This window comes from Corvus hawaiiensis, chromosome 3 (assembly GCF_020740725.1).
Source record: "Corvus hawaiiensis isolate bCorHaw1 chromosome 3, bCorHaw1.pri.cur, whole genome shotgun sequence".
Taxonomy (NCBI): domain Eukaryota; kingdom Metazoa; phylum Chordata; class Aves; order Passeriformes; family Corvidae; genus Corvus; species Corvus hawaiiensis.
The window spans coordinates 107,752,325-107,771,185 of NC_063215.1; the positions used below are offsets into that span (position 1 = coordinate 107,752,325).

General features: G+C 44.5%; 1 protein-coding gene across 2 annotated transcripts; it reads left to right on the forward strand.

The window, feature by feature from the left end:
- The first annotated feature begins 5,175 nt into the window (after window positions 1–5,175).
- Window positions 5,176–18,666, forward strand: ENTPD6 (ectonucleoside triphosphate diphosphohydrolase 6). Of its 2 annotated transcripts, XM_048299235.1 has the most exons (14): window positions 5,176–5,212; window positions 6,681–7,022; window positions 8,352–8,428; window positions 8,833–8,976; window positions 9,393–9,486; window positions 10,744–10,779; window positions 11,942–12,030; window positions 13,294–13,373; window positions 14,315–14,379; window positions 14,708–14,809; window positions 15,289–15,429; window positions 16,293–16,349; window positions 16,949–17,061; window positions 17,314–18,666. In XM_048299235.1, exons 2-14 carry the CDS (start codon window positions 6,764–6,766, stop codon window positions 17,401–17,403), a joined length of 1,347 nt encoding a protein of 448 aa, XP_048155192.1. In that variant the 5' UTR covers window positions 5,176–5,212; window positions 6,681–6,763; the 3' UTR covers window positions 17,404–18,666. The 2 variants fall into 2 exon arrangements, with proteins under 2 accessions (XP_048155192.1, XP_048155193.1); XM_048299236.1 differs by lacking the exon at window positions 5,176–5,212 and having other exon boundaries at window positions 9,411–9,486.
- The last annotated feature ends 195 nt before the right edge of the window (window positions 18,667–18,861 follow it).

The window sequence follows — 18,861 nt, forward strand, 5'->3', positions numbered from 1 at the left end:
AAACCTGTGCCACTCAACAACCAGCCTACCAAATGAATAACATGTATATTTGAATAAACACTTTGCCCACAAACCCACTGGTAAAACATATTTTTGACTGCCTGGAAATTCATCCCTAACATGAAACACAAGGGAAAATTTCTGAAATTGCAAACAGCTAAAAATGGCAGCAATTTGTTTTCACTTTATTCATCCTCCTCACCTAATTTTTGTCTGAAACCAGCTTCTTGGAGTCAGTGCTATGTGACAGCCCACAGATGGACGCATTTATAATGAATTTGGAGAAGTTAAAAACACAGTGATAGCAGATATGAAAAAAAAAATCTGGGGAACTCTCCTTAATTAGATTACACTCAGCGCACCCTGTCTATCTGAATGAGAACACAGCAGTGGAAACCGCCTGACAGCTTCGCTAATACAACTGAGGGGGTCTGTGGCAGCAGACATCTGTTTTAAAGCCCTGATCCAAATCTGCCCCTAGAGGCAAATCAGCCAGGCTTTGGATGTCGGTCTGAAACATTAAAAGCAAAATTCATACTTGCTGGGAGCAGGTGCAGTTCCACTAAACTCACCGCATTTGAACAGCACCCTGGATTTCAAACAGCTCCGGCAGTCTGCAAGTGCGGCACAAGCGCAAGGAGAAATGGACCCATCCATTATAGAACACTCAACTATCAGCAAGGTGTAGTAATGCTGCTTCCCCGCCTAGAAAGGTCTCAATAAGGTGACCAAAGTGCAAAGTACACTCAGCCCCTACTCACTGCCCTACAAATCAAGGGCTTGAAATTTTTGCTGTTGTTGTGTTTTCTCCCTCATGCTTAATTTTCTTGCACGCAGACCTGCCGGAGGATACATCCCCTTGCTTAGAAAAGCAATAAAAGATATTTTCCTTTTTTTTTCCCTCTGAAAGCAGAATCTTTTCGTGTTTTATTACAACAGTCCATGGTACAATCAAATATGGAGGGGCCAAGGAAGAAAATCTGGCAATGATCCTCCCATACATCATTTCAGACAGCGGGCACACACCTCAGTATAAATAAACCGCTAAGCTATCCCCATTCATGTTTATAATTAGTGCAATCTATTTAACAAACAGACACATAATATAGGTCAATTATGTAGGTCATGATAAATTTATGAAGAACTTCGGCTTGTAGGGCACCAAAAAGACCACGTTGAGGCAGCACTTCCAAAGTTACAGTTCATTTCTGCACACAGTTTGTGAGCAGCAGTGAGGAACAGCAGAGACCTCCTCAGTTTTTCTGGTTTGTTGTACTACAGCCACAACCATCAAGGAAAAACATCAGTGGCACCCCTTGGGAGACACCCTCTGTGATCCAAGCACAGAACTGTCCCTTCAAAATATTGAACCAGTTACTACTTTCAGCCAAAATTGCCAGAAGCATAAATGCCTCAAAGGTGTTTAATTTTCTATGACTTTGTCAAAAACTGATGGGTATCCAGAAGAGAGATGGAGAAATATCTTATTTATGCATCCTCCATAGGAAAGGAAACAGTAATCAGCGTTTGTCTGGAAATGTTTGATCATGGCCCTCTTCATCAGGGACAGATGCAGCTGCAGAGAAGTTGCGGTACATGCCAAGTCCTGCCTTGCCAGGAGTTTTGGGAAGGAATGATGAAGAACCACAGTGGAGGGCATCAGAGAGCAGCAGGTGCCATGTGGGGTTTCAGGTAAGTGACAGGACTGCAGAGCTACCTATCCTGCTCAGGGAAATGGGGAGGATTCGGTGGTAGATTGCCATAGAAAAAGCTACACGTGCACAGTTTGCAGCAAGGAAACAAATTTAACGTTCAGGGTTCAATGAACAGCACACTTTTCTGCTACAGGTCAGCACGAGTATAATTCGTTCTTTGAGATGAGGGGAGAAAATGGAACCTGAATAGAAATTTGAGCTATAGGTTTAGTTGCTGTTCCTTTTCCTTAGTATTTCCAAGTACTGCAGCAGCCCAACTCTCTCACTAGGTACGTGTCAGCTGGTTGAACACCCATGTGCCTCTTCGAGGATGTAGGGACATGGATCATTCAGTGGGATTTGGCACACATTACTACCTGGCTTGCACAACATGCCAATCACGTGCAGTTCATGGGCACACTGTGCCAAAAAATACTGACTTTGTACTTACAGTACAACACAAACTTGTTACTGTTCACAAGAGTTGTGACCAAATTGGTGAAATAACCTTTTAAATATACAGATTCTCCTACTTGTACAATTTGTCTTTAATCCCTGTTTATTAATTCTTATTCAGACATCCAACACAATTATTCTCATAACACGGGAGCAACAGCAATAATTTCCCAAATGGTTCCCAAACCGGTTCCCAATAATCTGCATTCTAGCTCAGGTTTGATATATATATAATACACCAAGCTATTAATCTAAATGTACACATAAAAGCAATGTGTATAATACATAGACATCATACTTGAAAATTTGTTACAAACCTCAGACTATGTGGCTTAATTCTAAGAATAACCACAGTACTGCATGTGACACAGTTTCAGGAATGGATCCAAAACTTTTTAAACCACCCACACTCCATCCCAGGTCCGCAGCTGAGGCAAGGGGGTTTCCAAGAACAGCCTGAGAACTGTTCCCATGCACATAAGCAATGCTTTTCACAGGAGAGAGGAAAAAAACCAACGCAGCATTATATTTCCATTTCTTTGGAATCTCTAATCCTAACTGAAGCACTGTTTGTGAACATATATGCAAGATATTTCAACGAAGAGAAATAAATACTGTACTATTTTGCCCCATCCCTGGAGAAGTGGCGTTCCTGACAAAATACTGCTCTCTGCTGGCCTTGACCTGCTTTTCCACAAGGGCCTCACCTCCTGAGATCTGCCTTCCCCCGTGAAAAGGGAAAAAACCATCCTCTTTTGCTGACTTAGCAATCGGTGACAGAAGCATTTCTTTATTTAGGATTGAAAAGAATTATTTTGCTAAGGAAAACTATACGGGATATCACTGAAACCTTTTGTCTTGAAGAAAAATTGCAAGTAGGCCTTCATCCCAAGTAACCCTCCCAAAGTATTCCTGTTTTCTTGCAACCTGGAAGAAGAAACAGGCTGCTCATGTAGCAGGCTCTCTGTTGTGATGAGTTCAGATGACTCTGTGTTTCTAAACATAAGGGACTCAAGTCCTGTTCTAGGTTTCAGGAAACTTGCTCCTAGGTGGGAATTTTCACAACAACCCAAAATCTCAGTGACAACCACAGAATTTGCGACTTAACTCCAGACCTGAGTAGCTCCATACCCCAAAACCTGTAATATCTTTACTTCCTATCTCCATTTTTTGCTGTTTTACCAGAAGGGGATCACTCAGAACAAAGCTAACTGAAACCCAGCTTATTTGCATTACATTTACCTTCACAGTGCCTCTAGATATCACTGAGCTACAGCTGGCACAGCAAGAACCATAAAAAACTGTGTTTAGTCTGTCAACATCTCATATTTTGGGGCAGAACTAGGTGTTGCCATGCTGCAGACTCACCAACACCAGTGACCATGCCCAGCTGTGAGGACCATCCTCCCCTCAGTCCCAGAGATAAAGGGTATTCACCCAGCAGTCAGGCTGCACCTTTCCTGAGGTTCTCCTGTCTGTCTTCTTCCCAATGGGTTTGCAGCTCCTGAGATGCCATGACTGACAGGAATGCCACAGTGGCAATTTTGGGATTAACACCTACAGGAATCAGCAGAGCATTCTCAGATTACTTTTTTTCTCAAGCTGTTGGCAGAAGCATCTTTCTGTGGTGAAGCTACAGCATCAGGGTCTTGCTTACAAACCACCATAGAAACTAAACATAGATTCTGTTGCAATCACATCACAGAAGAGCCACAAATCTTAAAAAACTTTAATTCTTTGTACATGGGGTATGGAGAAAGGCACAAAGCAACTACTCAAGGGCATCCTTTGCTCACATCTACTCATGCTCCCTGCCTCAGACCCAGCCCAAACTTGCAGGACAAGAGCTTCTGGCAGGGCTGACTCTCACTGGGGTGCAGAGGGTGCCCAGCAGCCCTGCCAGCCATCTCCTGGTGGCATTTATCCCTGGGCCATGGGGCCTCTCCCGCCACCATCGCAGGCCCTGCTCTGCCCTGCCTCTCCTCGCCTTGAGGACTGCTCCTGTTATTGTCCACAAAAATCAGATTCATTACCCAGTGTGCAACAAGCCAACAATTACACGCTCGAGAGAGACCTCTGATTATTTATTTCAGAGTTGCACAAGCCTAGATGATTGCTGGTATTCTATAAATCAAGGATCCCCCTCAGGACTTTCCAGGCCATTATTCATGCACAGATATTTAGTATAAGCAACCTCCCAAGTATATGTCGAGGGCAACCTAAAATGTTACTGTATTCCATATCTATCTGTGCCCCAAATTGTTATTGTGTGTAAGACCCTGCAGCCAGAAAAGAGAACTGGGGTGGGAGGTGCTTTTAAAGTCATTGTTCCCGAGGGGTTAGTGAGATTTAGCAATTTTGTTTCTCGTGGTTATTTACAGTTTTGAGGTCTTTTTGCCTATTACTGTTCCACTAGTTAGTGAACTTTTTTCACTTACATCTCTTTGTATTCGTTCATTATTGGTGGAAAGGGATTGGTTAAAACTAAGGGGAGATAACTCATTTCAGAGTGTCCACCTCTTAAATTGTCTTAAACCATGACAGTAGAGCCCCTCTATTAGGACTGGTTAGTTATTATCACACAAACTATGTGAGCATGCATGCTCAGGGGAAGGGTATTCACCTGGCCAGAAGCTTTCTGACCTACAGCCGTGATTTTTTAGTACTATAATGAGCATATTTCAGCTATAGGATACATGGACCTTGAGTGTATTGCCAAGGTGGCAACAGATACATCAACATCTTGAGGTACTTCGCCCTTAAGAGCTCGTCAGCTCCAGGGCGTCCTTGACTGAGTGATGTTAACTACCACCTGATTCAAGATAATTCTTACACATTCCACATTTTCCGACACCGTTTCTCCACACCTTTCTGATTTTGCGGCGTTTCGCCTTTTTTTTTTTTTTTTTTAATTTTTTTTTAAGCACATATTCACCGGGGCCCCCTGTGCGGGGCTCGGCCGCCGCGGGACCGCCCTCCCCTCACGGAGCCGCCTCGCGCCTGCGCCGTGGGGGCGGGGCCGCCCGCGAGCCGGGAGGCGGCGGCGCCATGGCGGGGGCGGCGTGAGTTGGGGAGGGAGGGAAGGAGGAGGGAAGGAGGGAGGGAGAGGGAGGAAGAGGGAAGTGCGGGTGGCGGGACAGGGGTGTGGGGGTGTGGGGGTGTGAGCGAGGGGCACCCCGCGGGGTGGGCCGGGTCGGGCCCGCGCTGGCCCGGGCTCTGCCTGGCTCCCGGCTCCCGCCTGCATTCCCTGCTCCGGGGCGCCGGCGGGAAGCTTTTCCCTTGCAGCAAATCTTGGCGTCCCCTGACAAAGGCAGGGAAGGGACAGTCGCGATTCTCTCCAGGCAAACGGCGGTAGGGGGGTAGCGCTCCCAGGCTGCTGTGCCTCCTCGTTTTTCCAGCCTCCGCTTTCCTGCGGTGGGGCTCGTGTCTCCTCGAAGAGGTCCTGCGGCTTTCCTCCCTCCTGTGACACTTAGCTCTGGTGTAGCTGCAGCTGAGGCCTTCCTGGCACCAGGAGGATCGGAGTTGATCACCCCGTAGATCTGCAGCGATTGCTACCTGCATGTCTCTGCCCGCTGATAGAAGCCAGAAAGATTTGTCATTTATTTGTAATGCCATCTTCCCGATTTCTGTGTCATGACAATCTACAGTTCCCTTTCCCTTAAGCTGATTCATTCTTTATGTGTATATTGTGCCTGTGATTTTGTTTTCCTCCATTATTATGAAATGTTGTCTTACCTGGTTTGGGAAATACTCTGTAGTCACCTTGATTTTAAATTCCTCCCCTTCATGCCTTCTGTATGGTTCCTGAATTCACATCAAGATATTACATGTGTATCAAAAACCTTGTTGAACTCAACTTCATCAATTGGTTTGTTTTTTCCTTACTACTCAATCAAAAAAGGAAAAATTATCTGTAATTTTGCTGCCCATAAATCACCACCGACTGGTTTTTAATCGTCTGAATGATGCTATGTGAGGGCTTGTCGATTTTGTGGGTTGTGCTTTGCTGGTATTGGAGATGGGGGAGGAGGGCACTCAGTTCCCTGGATCTTGCAGTTTACCTTTCAAACATTAATTTTAAGTTGCCCTTGTCCAGTCTTCTGGGACCTCCTTCACCATCCAGGAACTAACGAAGATAACTGCCCAGAGAAGCTGTGGCATCATCATCCTCGGAGTTTTTAAAAATGCTCTTGGATATCGTCCTTAGTCACATGGAGGGTCCCAACAGCTGCCCCTGCTGTGAGCAGGATGTGTGATGAGGGACCTCCTGAGGTCCCCTCCCACCTCAGTTACTGTATTTATCTTCTCTGAACCCTCCTTGTTTTGTGCTGTGTTAGGCCTCTGTAGCAATGGGGGAAGAGATTTGTGCTGTTCCATGCCTTAAAATGAGCTGTGGAACTGAAAGAGGTGCTAAAGGAGGCTGCATTCCTTCTGCTCATTGGGAAAGTAGTGTCCAGTGTCATGGGCATCAGTACTTTTAGATCCTTCTATCAGGTTGGGAAAATAAAACATCCTTTCTGTTGGATCTAGGAGTGATGTGGGAACCGCCTGTTCTGCGTGAAGGACGAGGAGTAGATCACTTGATAAAGGGAACAAACAAACCATCCCATTAAATGGAAGCCATGAAGATATCAAAGCGGTTCTTCGCTTTTGGGATTTTGACATGCATAGCTGTTTATGTTGCATACATAAAATGGCACTTGGGCTCCAGACCATTTGTGGGGGCCACAGAAGGAGTTGCTGAAAGCAGGGGAGATAAACTGACCCATCAGGCAGTGACCACAGATCTCTCGGTCTTTTATGGAATTATGTTTGACGCAGGAAGCACGGGAACTCGCATCCATATCTTTAAATTTGCACAGCAGCCAAGAGGTATGTCCTGCTCATTGCATGACAGATTAAGTCTTCCATAATGTTATGGAGCAGATTATTGATGGCACTTTTCTAGGTATTACTTAAACATGCATCAGGTCTTTCTAGAGAGCCGTCAGGAGGTATATTATGGTTCAGGCATGTGTGTTTGGATGCAATTGTGAAAATGTTCAACAAGGAGAAAATGCTGTAATGTCAGAATATGAACTAAATAGCACCTATACTTTTAGAGTAGTGGCTTGAAGAAGGACAATTTTTCATCACACTGGTGGAAGAGAGAATTATAAATTCAAACTGCCTTATTTCCCCAGTTTTTTTAGGTTGTTGGGTGTCTCCAGTTCCTGGCAGTGAGATGCTTCTCTCTACAGTGTCTGGTTTAGTGCATCCTTGGCTTCAGTGTTGGGTTTAAACTGCAAAACAAAACAAAAATTGCAAATTATTTGATTAAAATTGCTGTGTATTGCATCTGGACAGAAACTACCTCTGAGAAGTGAAGCAGAAGCATACAAAAAAGCTCCAGCTTTCCTCTGGAGTAGTAAACTCCATTTGTTTATATGTTGTCAGCTCCTGCTTGTGAAACTCTTAAAGATTAGAGAACCTGAGTGGGTGCTGTTGGTAGATGATCTAAAGGCTCTGCTAAGGATTGGCAGTGTGGTGTGTGGTGTGATTGGCCTCTGGGGAGCACCTTAGGTTTGCATAGTGGGCTGCTGTAAGGCTCAGCCACCAAAGGTGTTAAACAACAGTCCGTGGATTTCCTTCTTTTCCTGTATCCCCAAGTCTTTGCTTCTTCCTTGCCTGCTTCATCGGAAACACACTTTCAGAATATGTTGCAGCAAACTTTATGGAGTGTAGTGTTGTCTGGACTGCAGGTTCATATAAGGTACTGCAGCTTTCCAAAATACTGAAGCCTGTATCCCTCTGCTGCTGTTGAAAATAGTGGAAAAGCTACCATTAGGTTTTGCTGGAATCAAGTTTAGCCAGAACAGAGCAGGCTGAAACAAGAGTTCTTTTTTTCCAGGTGCAGTTTGGAAAGCTGCACATGGCAGGTGTAAGGCCTCCAAGAGAGCTTTGCACCCATCTGGTGACTGATGTGCATAGTGGACAGCAGCACCTGACAACCAGTCATGACTTTAAAAGTGGTTTTCTCAGGTTCTAATTCCACAGCCATGACTATATTTAAAGGTCAGGTGGCTGTTAATAGTTCATTAGGCAGGGGCATCAACTGACTTCTATTAGCACATAATAATGGATTTTTTAAAAATAGTTTTCTTTTTGTGTATGCAAAATTATTTGTACCATTACTTATTTTGGAATACTGCTTTTGAACAGAGACTCCCAGATTAACCCATGAGACGTTTAAAGCACTGAAACCAGGTCTGTCTGCATATGCTGATGATGTCGAAAAGGTAATTTGAGTGACTTCTTTCCTGTCTCACCTTCTGGTCTGCAGGGATTTAGGGACTCCAAGAGCCAGAGTTAGCTCATAGTGTTTACAAAAGCCTTTGCTTTCCAAGAATTTGTCATACTGCCTTTTGAGCCTTTTGTAGCCAAAACATTTGGTGGCAGAGAGTTCTGTTCTGTTGCACTGTTTGAAAAAGTGACTCTGGTTTGGACCTGTTGCTCAATAATTCCCATTATATCCACTAGGCCTTATGCTGTAGGAGACAGTGAGTCCTGCACCTTCTCCTGACCCCTTGTGATATTAATTTGTCTCTCTTTCACATTTACAGTGAATTGTAGCTCTAATCACCCTTTTGCCCTTTCAAAAGAGTTTTTAAGATGCCTTTTATTGTTCTTTCTCTGCTCACAGAGTGGCCAGGGAATAAAAGAGCTCCTGGAGGTGGCAAAGAAGGAAGTTCCTATGGAGCTGTGGAAGTTTACTCCTCTGGTCCTGAAAGCCACAGCTGGCCTACGGTTGCTGCCAGGAGAGAAAGCTCAGAAGTTGCTGGAAAAGGTATTATTTCTTGTCTTTCCGCTTGCTTTCCAGAAAACATGCTCCTGTTAAAAATGCAGCTGCCTGGGACATTTCTGAAAGCTAGGGTGTCAATCTCCTGCCTTTCCCATGCATGTATAATACCTTGAGGTTAACCAATTCCAACAAAGTAAACTGGATTCCCTTCCCTACCCATGTCCATCCCTTGTTAATGGCATTTCTGAGCAGTCTTCATGCTTGAAAACCCACACATCCATCCCTGTTCCTGCACCAAACTGCAGGGCCAGCATGTAAAGGCTGCTGCTTGTTGGAGTCTTGGGCTTCAAACAAAGTAGTGAGCAGCAGTCAGGATCTGGCCCAAGGAGAGGAACAGGAGTGTAAAATTGGAGTTTTAAGAAGCTTGTTTTTCAGCTGAAAAACTATTTCTCTGAATGTAGCTTTTATTTGAGCTACAGGTGAAGGAGATTTTTCAGGCCTCCCCCTTCTTTGTGAGGGACAACTGCGTGTCGATAATGAATGGAACTGACGAAGGTAAGCAACTTTGTAAGAGATTCTTTCTGCAGTCCTGGAGATCCCTGCTGCACTCTGACCAGTCCCTGCCTGCTGCAGTAGGAACCCATAAGCACCAGGTGTGACAGAAACAGAGTTTTTATGTGGCCACAGACAGTGCCTGCCAAAGAAATCTCGTGCTGTGTTTTCCAGTTTGAAGCCCTCAGTTCTGTCCTGATCTTGAAAGCTCTTGAGCACTGAGCAGTTCCTGTAGGTTCACCAGAAAGCCACTGTGCAGTCAGCACTTCTGGAAATGTTTCTGAGTATCTGCTTTTTGATGTGGTCTTCAGCAACTGGGTTTGCCCACTCTACTCTTGACAATGCTTATCAGGGCCCTCTGGAAGTATTTGATCATAATTTAAATTACAACTCATCAATTGAGTGGGATTGTAAATGCAATCTTAAACCTGTTACATAGAGAAGAAAATACATGCTGAAATAAGTTCCTGTTTATCCAAAAATGTTGAGGACAGAATGTCTAAATTTTAAGTAACTGAGTGTTGAAATGTGTTTTAAATCTGCTCAGAAACCAAGCTTTAAAATAGCTGAAGCTGTTTATGAGTTTCTCTTCTTGCTCCTTAATGGAAGAAAGAACATTCTTTTTCTTTTGTTTTAAGATCAGTAATAGCTGTGATAGCCTTGGTTCAGCCAAGGATTGAAGTGGGCCATGCTCTCTAGCCTGCCTTGAGTTTTAACCACATGAATAAATATTTGAATTTGTTAACATAAGGCCACTGATTCACCTAATTTATGGGGAAATGGTTTATAAAACAAGAAGAGGACAGAAACAGCATGTCTCACAAAATTGCTTAGAGGAAAACGGGCAAAATTAGAACACTGAAAGATGAAAATTCTTAGTATTTATAAAGAAAAGTGGAGTGCCTGACATCAAACAAAAGCCAACAGTGGATGTTTTCCTAGAAAATGAACAATGTGAGTTTCAGTCATCTCTTTGTCTTTTAGCTAAGGACTGAAGCCTTTGTGACTTCCTGCCTAAGTTTTTGACCTGTGAAATAGAGAGTTCTCCAGGCATTTCATACATGGGGCTTCTCTCCCAAATATCACATAAGCTCTGATAGAGAAGGTCATTCTCTTTGTTCACATAGTCTAATCTTGTTTTGTCAGTAATTGACAGTTCTGGAAACCTTGTAATATGGCTCAATTTACCTGCTTACTGCTGTTAGATAAAATGAAATGCTATGATCTAAGCATGTGTCTTCTGAATCTTTTCCTTATTAGGTATTTCAGCCTGGATCACAATAAATTTTTTAACAGGTATGTGTACATGAGTATGTGTATAAAGATATGACCAATGCTGTGAAATTCATACTCTTTTTCTGCCCATGTGTGGGATTTGCTCATTCATTGGGGTGGAACAGGAGAAAGAAGACTCTTAGAATAAGTCAGCAGTTTGTTTTTGGTCTGGCCTAATTAAGTCATTAGGATTTTGTTTGTTTACTTGATGGAGTGAGGGTTTAAGCCTTTTTCCTAGACATTTAATGTAGCTTTTCTTTCAGTTCCCTGTAGGGTACCCAGAGCATTTTATTCCTTTTAGAGCCTGCTGTGACTGGCTACATTTTTTGTGCGAATATTCTAGATGTGCTTGGCAGGTGCAGAGAGTAAAAGAAAAGTGCTATGCTACTTCCTTATAGATTTATAACACAGAAGTGCCACGGGTGTTTACACTGCTGAGTGAGGAAAAGGGTAGCTGAAGAGCAGAGAGAAAACTAAGCTGAAGACCTCTCTGACAATACATAAAGCACTCTGCCATCCAAGTGCTCTGTTCAGCACACAGTGTGTGGGGCAATGTGCTCTGGAGCTTTTTGTGCTCCCAGGAAGTATCAGAAGGGTCAGCAATCTTTAAACATCAGCTATTGTGAGGTACAGTGAGGTACTAGGCACAAACTGTCCTTGTCAGGAAGGTGCATTTGAAGGATCTAACAGAGAAGCACTAGATCTAAATGAGAGCAGAGGTCCTGGCTAGCAGCAGGAAGAATTCCAAGAGAGCTGAATCTCTTAGGCCAGCTCTTTTCAGTCTGTCATCCCTTTGGCCATAGGAATCTGCAAAATATTCCTAAGGGATCAGGGAGAGGTGGCCAAGAAAACCACATTCCTCTGTGTTACAAAGTGGTTACCACAGCAGAGTTTGCAAAAGGCCTTTGCATCCAAAATGTTTAGGAATGCAATAACCAAAGCTGCTGTGATGAGGACAGGAACAGCCACCGGAGAAATAAGAGACTCTTGTCACTTTAAGATTTTCAGGTCTGATAAAGCCAAAATCAGTGCCCAGTAGATAACAGTGTAATTTAGTGCTGTGTGGAAGCTGAGAGGTGGAGTTAGATTGTTCTCTTTCCTTACCACTGTACTTCTGGTTTTGTTCCTAGTCAGTTTCTCACAGTGCCCACCATGGCTTTCTCTGTTCTGTCCCACATTTCAGGCAGGCTAGATGACCCACAGAAGAGAAGTGTAGGGATGCTGGATTTGGGTGGTGGATCAACACAAATCACCTTCCTTCCGCGCACCGAGGTAACGTGAGCATGCACACTGTTGGGAAATGCTGCTGCAGGAATCTGTAACTGCTCAGGTTTCTTTCCCTTGGAAACAGAGCAAGAGTTTGTCAGTGTAGCCACACTTGTGACTTGGTCCTATCTGCCTTTTTATAGGCAGTCCCAGAGGCATTCACAGCTCTTTGTCCATCCATCTTCCTTGTCCAGCTCTGTGGGTCAGTGCTGCTTGTGGCGAGTCTGCTAGGGCTGCTTTATCTCGTGGAGGACACCACGTTCACCTGAATGTCTTAATCCTTGACTTTCAGTTTGTACAGCTTATAACAAAGAATTAAAAAAGCAATGCTGTTCATGAATTCAAGTCCAGCATTTGGTCTACACTGGGGTTTAAGAACACAGTAAGGTGCCTTCTTAATCCTTGTTTCTGATTTTCCTGAGTTCACTCAGTTGCAAATGAATGCCATTTTAGCTTCCTGGTGTGGCATTTCTATAGATGTTCTGTGGAGCCCTGTGATTGTGGTATTGTAAGGCTCTGGCCTGTGCAGAGATAGTGCTCATAGTAAAGCTGCACAAAAGCAGAGGGATGGGATGCTGTATCGGCCTGGGATAATCAAGACATTTCACCGTTTCACCAGAATGGCAAGGGATTTGAAGGGTCCAGGGAGTGGAAGTTCTGGACATAGAGGAGTTAAGATATGAGCAACATGAACAGCACTGTGGCCTGAGCTTTGCTCCCCGCAAACATTCTGGCTGTGCTGATGCACTTGGGGAACAGGCTACCCTTTCATTCCTTCAGACCACAGGCTGGTCCTCACTCTGTTCCTTGGCAAGCACAGGGATGTGCTTTTCCTCTGGCTTGTGCAAGTTCACAGATGAATTCACTCGAGTAGGAAGTTAATGCGTGCCTGGCCTTCCTATTAGTTTGCACACAGTTCCTGTAGTAGGGATCATGTGAAGAGGCAGTTGCTGTAGCCTCTGGACAAAAGCAGTTAAGAGCTGGAATAAGGATTCCTTTTTAATGGAAGTAATTCTTTTATACAGCATATTGGTGTCGATACAAATAGAAATGTAATCAATTTAAACCCTCTCATCAAACCTCTTAGCTCCAGGTTCTGTGGTTGTCTTGTGTATCAGCAGTCAAATTGAAATCCTTGCAAATTCGTCATTTCTCTCTGAATCATGCTAGGATAGTTTCACATTTTTCCTAATGTGTTGGAAGATTACTTTGTTGATGTTTGCTGCTGGCTGGCAGAAACCTGCCAGTGACATCTTTTTCTCCCTCCAGGCAACTCTCCAGACATCTCCATCTGGCCACACAACTTCATTTCAGATGTTTAACCACACCTACAAGCTGTATTCATACAGGTTAGTTGTGGGAAAGAGAGCACTGTGCACAGATGGAAGCTTTCTGTGAAGCCAGGGAGACCGAGGTGTTTTTCTGGGGTGGGGTCCTTGCAAATGAATGCCATGAAGAAGCAGAGAAACTTGAGCCATGTGTTTTTAGTGGATTAACCTTGGCTGCCCACCATGTGCACACCAAGCCCCTCTATCACTCCCATTCCATTAACAGGACGGGGGGAAGAAACTATGACAAAAAGCTCATGGGCCAAGGTAAGGACAGGGAGGACACCAGTTATTGTCATGGGCAAAACAGACTTGATTTTAATTTAATTTATTTAGTATCTAATTTAATTTATTGCCAATTAAACAGTAGGATAATGAGAAATAAGAACAAAATCAAAAACGCCTTCCCTCCACCTCTCCCTCCTTCCCAGGCTCAGCTTCACTCCCCACTCTTATACCTCCTCATCACCGAGCAGCACAGGAAGATGGAGAATGGGGGTTGCAGTCAGTTCATAATGCTTTGTCTCTGTCATTTCTTCTTCCTCACTGTTTTCCCTGCTCCCAGTTGTTTTGGGCAGCAGCTTCTTCCCACCTGTGCTTGCTGTGGGGTGTGTTTGGGCTCGGAAAGTCAGTTCTGTATGCAAGTGGCTGGGCTGCCTTTGAGGAGGGTAGGAGTACCCAGTGTAGTACTAGGAGTAGTGTTAGGGAAATGTCATTGCCAGTTCTCCAACAGCCAGATTACAGCTGACAGCTATTGCCTGAGCTTTTCCAAAGAGGAATTATCCTTCTGGATAAGGTAATACAAGAGCGGGTTGTCATACTGTTCCCCTCGTGCATGAGCTGCTGACTTGAGCCACTTTGCCATGGCTGTGTAGAGGAGACTGGCATGTCCCAGCTGGGTTGTCAGTGGAGTATCAGAGGAAGGATGTCTGTTGCTCACAGAGGCTTTTCTCCCTTTGCAGTTACCTGGGACTTGGGCTGATGTCAGCAAGGCTCGCCATTTTGGGAGGAGTTGAGGGAAAACCCTGTAAGTTATGGGCAGTCCTCGGGTCCTGGCTCTGAGCTCAGGGTGTGCAGTACTGTGGTGGGGGGAGGAGCTGTGTATCCCCTTCCCACTGGGCTCAAGGTTTCTGACTGGCATGTGGGCTCCTGTCACCATGGCCGGGTGCATTTGAGACAAATGCAGGAGGTGACGCTGACAGATCCCAGGAGACCTGGATTCTTGCCAGCCTCAGGTTGGGGGTGGGCATGGGACATCCAAGCCATGACTGGGCTGTGGAGGGGCCTTGCTGAGGCTGCAGGACAGGGCTGGGAGTGAGGGATCTGAATTTGTCTCCTTATGTTTTTTCCTGCAGTAGGAGAAGGGGAGGAACTGATCAGCCCTTGTTTACCACCTGGCTTCAAATCCGAATGGCAACATGCTGAGATAGTGTACAAAATTAAAGGACAGAAGGCAGGTATAGTGATTTATCACTCTTGCTATCTAGGCTAGCTGCTCTTAGCACAGTAAATGATACGCTCTCATCCTCCTCCAAAGACACCAGACTGTTTACGGTTCTGTCTGGCTCCTCTTGATGTGCTGCTGTCAAAGAGATCCTGCAGCTCTTTCCTCTTGTGCCATGATGTGTCTGCCCAGTCAGTAAAAATGCTAGAAGTGATGCAGATGGAGTTGAGCAGCCCTTGAATGGGTCTTTCAAAATCCTTCTGCCTCAAATGATGTTGTTCATCTCTGATCTATCAAGTGCTTAGTCCCAACCTGAGGATGGTAAGTGTCTGCCTCTGGAAGAAGATGCAGATTTCAGTTCTCTGGGAAGAGCTTAGGGAATGCTATTTTGCAAAAAGGAGCCTGTTTCCTGACAGATCCTAAATAAATTCTATGTATATTTACCTCTCAGCCTGTAATATGATTTGGGGGGGGGCGTTCGTCTTCTTTTAGGTGAACCTCTCTATGAATCTTGTTCTAATAAAGTGGCAAAGATGCTCTACAAAAAAGTGCATAGAGCTGAGGAAGTGAAGGACTTGGACTTTTACATTTTTTCCTACTACTATGACTGTGCAGCAGAGGCTGGTCTCATAGGTAAGTCTGCTCCTGGCTTGGTTTCATTTTAAATGACAAGTTACAGAAGCAATGGGAACACTTGCACCCATCATGATGCTTTGCTAAGCCATCGTGGAATTTAGTCTGCTGTTACACTGCTGTGCAGCATTGATCTTGACTTGATACTAATTTCTACAGAGAAGATACTGGGGCTGTGAAATAGGACATACAGCCTTTGGTAATAATTTTTAAACTGTTTGCATTTCAGAAATGGTTGTTGCCTAATTAACTCTACAGTCCAAAATAGAAGAAACTTCATAATGATAAGCAAATTTGTTGGGCAGTAAAATCTACTTGGGCTGTGTGTTTGCTTCACTGACCTTTTTAGATGGAATGAAGATTTTCAGCTATTTCCACATGCATTCAGAATGCATCTCTTTTCCAGTGGTATGCTTGTGTACAAAAGGCTTCATATTCAGTAGTAGAAAGCAGATAATGAGATCTCAATTTAGTTTGGACAAACATACCCTCCTCCTCAGCCTCTTTCTTTTTACAAATAATGTCAGATTTAATGTGTTGCAGAGCACCACTGCCCTGTCAGATCTGATCACAGGTGTTCATTGTCCGGGCACCACTGGACAGGGCAGTGCAGAACTGGGGGTCAGGTGAGATGGTCTGTAAGCTCTGTTTCTGTAGGAAACAAAGCTAAAGGCTCTTCATAAACCAAGGTTTTTCAATCTCTATTTAGAATCTTTTGAAGGTTCTTTTACCTTTAAAACCAGTCTGAATTTTGAAATTGATTTCAGTGGCTCAAGGTTTCATTTCCAGACAACTTTATGACTTGAATCTACAATTGCCTTTGTACAAAGACCATAAAAGACCATAGGATTTTTTTCTTTTAGATAAAGAAAAAGGAGGAAGCTTAACTGTCAGTGACTTCGAAATTGCAGCTAAATATGGTGAGTAAAATACAATCAAACACACACTAATAATTGTGTGTAAATTGATTCCCAGCTGGCAAATATCGGACACACTAAAAAGCCTGATGCTTTTAAGTAAATATTATAGAGTCCCTCTACATAGCATCTATGTATATATATGCATTTCTGCTTATTTCTGAAAATCTCAACCATTTTTATATTAACTTTTGCTTTTGCAGTGGGTTTTACTTTGAGTTTGTCTTTTGTTGTTTTTTTTTTTTAATTTGGTTTTGTCGACATTTGTTGAGTGCTGGTGCTCAAGAAAATTAACACACCTGAGGTTGCTCAGATATTTAAAGACTTGAAGTAGATAGAAGAAAAGTTGGAGGCTCTTTTCCTGGAGAGATACAAGAAACTGCTGTCTTAGGGGAGAGACAGAATGTCTTGAACTTCCTTACAAAGCTTATGTGTTTATTCTAGCATGTGTATGTCATTTCAGCCCATTGTAACAGGTTCCATCACTGCACAGCTCAAGTGACAAGCGGTGGTTTTGGATTCATTTGGGATTTTTCACAGCTGGGTTGATTTTAGACCTGAGCCCACAGTGTGCACTCAGACATTGTTTTCTTTCTTCTTAGTTTGTAAGACCATGGAAGTCAGCCCTGGAAACAGCCCTTTTCTCTGCATGGACCTCACATACATCACCTTCCTGCTGCAGGAACTGGGCTTCCCAAAGAGCCAAGGCTTTAAGGTGAAGCTCAAAGTGGATTTCTGAGGAAGGTGGGCAGGAGGGTGCCAAGGCAGGAGTCATCCTGCTGGGAGCTTGGTTCTTGATTTAACTTCTTGCTACAATGCATGATCTGCAATTGTGGGTGCAGCCACATTCTCCCCACGATGGTGGTAACTGTTTGTCATAACCTTCAGCACTGTATCCACCTTGCATGCTTCAGATTCTCCCAAAGAGTTGTGTTTCAACTTTTCTGCTTGTTTTTTTTCTTTCCAGCTTGCCCGGAAAATTGACAATGTTGAAACAAGCTGGGCATTGGGAGCCACTTTCCATTACATCGACTCACTCAATAGACTGCAGTACTAAAGCTCCTAGAAGGTGACTTTTGGGAATTTCCATTTTTTTGGAAGCCCAGCATGGGAAACCCTGCTGAAGGGTGTGCTTTTGGCTTCCAGAGTCCTTTGGAAGATGAGCTACACTCCTTTCCCCCCATCCCCCCCACCAAGTCTCCTCCATCGCTAGCTCTTTTTTACAGTGCAGAGTGTAAAGGAAAAGCCTTGATTTGACAGCGTGTGCCGTCAGCTTAATGTAAAACTTGATCATTTTGGAAGGAAAACCAGGACTCTGCAGGACATCTATGATCTCTATGAGAAAAACAGACCTTTTTTGGAATCTGCCTGTACTATGTGCTTGCAGTGTGCTGAAGTTGCTGAACGGTCACTCCAGAAGGAACTCTTTACTGTCCTGATTTCAGGGTGTTTTTTTCCTGTTTGTTGGCAGTTTTCAGTGATGATTTTTATTTTACTATTCCTGTGTTCGAAGGTAAACTTGTGTGTGTGCAAAAATGGTGCATTTACACATTGTGCTGCTGACAGGCAGCAGCTTTGAAATGCAGCGTGGAAGTCACAGCTCTGTCTTCCAGTTGCTGAAGGAGAAAAGCTCGGGGGACTCTAGAAGCTGGGTATAGACTTGGAGGAACGATTTTAACCCTGTGTGCCCTGTAGGGTTAAAACCTAATGTTGATTCCCTGGCTATTGGGAGGTAGATGGTGGAAGACAATATCAGACTTGCCAGATGAGCAAGGCCTGGGAGCTGGGTACAAGGATAATGATGGATTTGACAGTTCTGCAGCCAGTCAGAGGAAGATAGATGCAGCCACAAAAATAAAACCTGAGCATGGCTCATTGGACGTTGCAGACTTTTGTGCCTTGGCAAGGTTGATGCAGGGCTGGGGATGAACGCGTTTGCTTGGTATTTTGGGTGTCTCTTCTGCAGACACATCTCTGCTAAATGAATGTAATGTGGTTGCAATGAGCCAGGGCAAGGTAGCTGGAGTGCTGCACTCCAACAGTGCCTGGTACGCAGACAGGGAGTGATCACAGTGGCTGGAAGGGATATGCTGTGCTATTTGTAATCTACCTGTGGAATTGTGATGTGTTTGATGAATGTATAGAGAAGACCCAAGTGGTCTTTTGGCGGTGTGAAAGAGCCCAGCTTTCCCGAGTGCCTGCCCTGACTCCTGGGCTCAGGGCAGCAATACACGACATGCTGTGTGCATGGCTGCTGGCTCTGTGTACCGGGGACACCTGAACCTCGCTGTGCGGACAATAAACCCCCAATTTAAAACGAGAACGTGGTGGTGGGGTGGCTTTTAGCGCCAGAGCCCGCCCGGCGGGTGGGATGAGAAATCACTGCCCTGACGCCGTCCCTGACCCCTCGTGCCATCAGTCACTCCGGCATCCGAGTCCCCCGGTGCCATCCCAGCCTCCCACGCCATCCCAGTCCCCAGGTGCCGTCCCAGCCCCCCACGCCATCCCAGTCCCC

What these genes read in the sequence shown, in the direction of transcription:
- ENTPD6 (XM_048299235.1), top strand. Translation starts at nt 6,764, where the DNA reads ATGGAAGCCATGAAGATATCAAAGCGGTTCTTCGCTTTTGGGATTTTG. An exon ending in CTCAGAAGTTGCTGGAAAAG is followed by an intron (nt 8,977 to 9,392) that starts GTATTATTTCTT and finishes CTCTGAATGTAG; the next exon opens with CTTTTATTTGAGCTACAGGT. An exon ending in CAAAGAGCCAAGGCTTTAAG is followed by an intron (nt 17,062 to 17,313) that starts GTGAAGCTCAAA and finishes TTTTCTTTCCAG; the next exon opens with CTTGCCCGGAAAATTGACAA.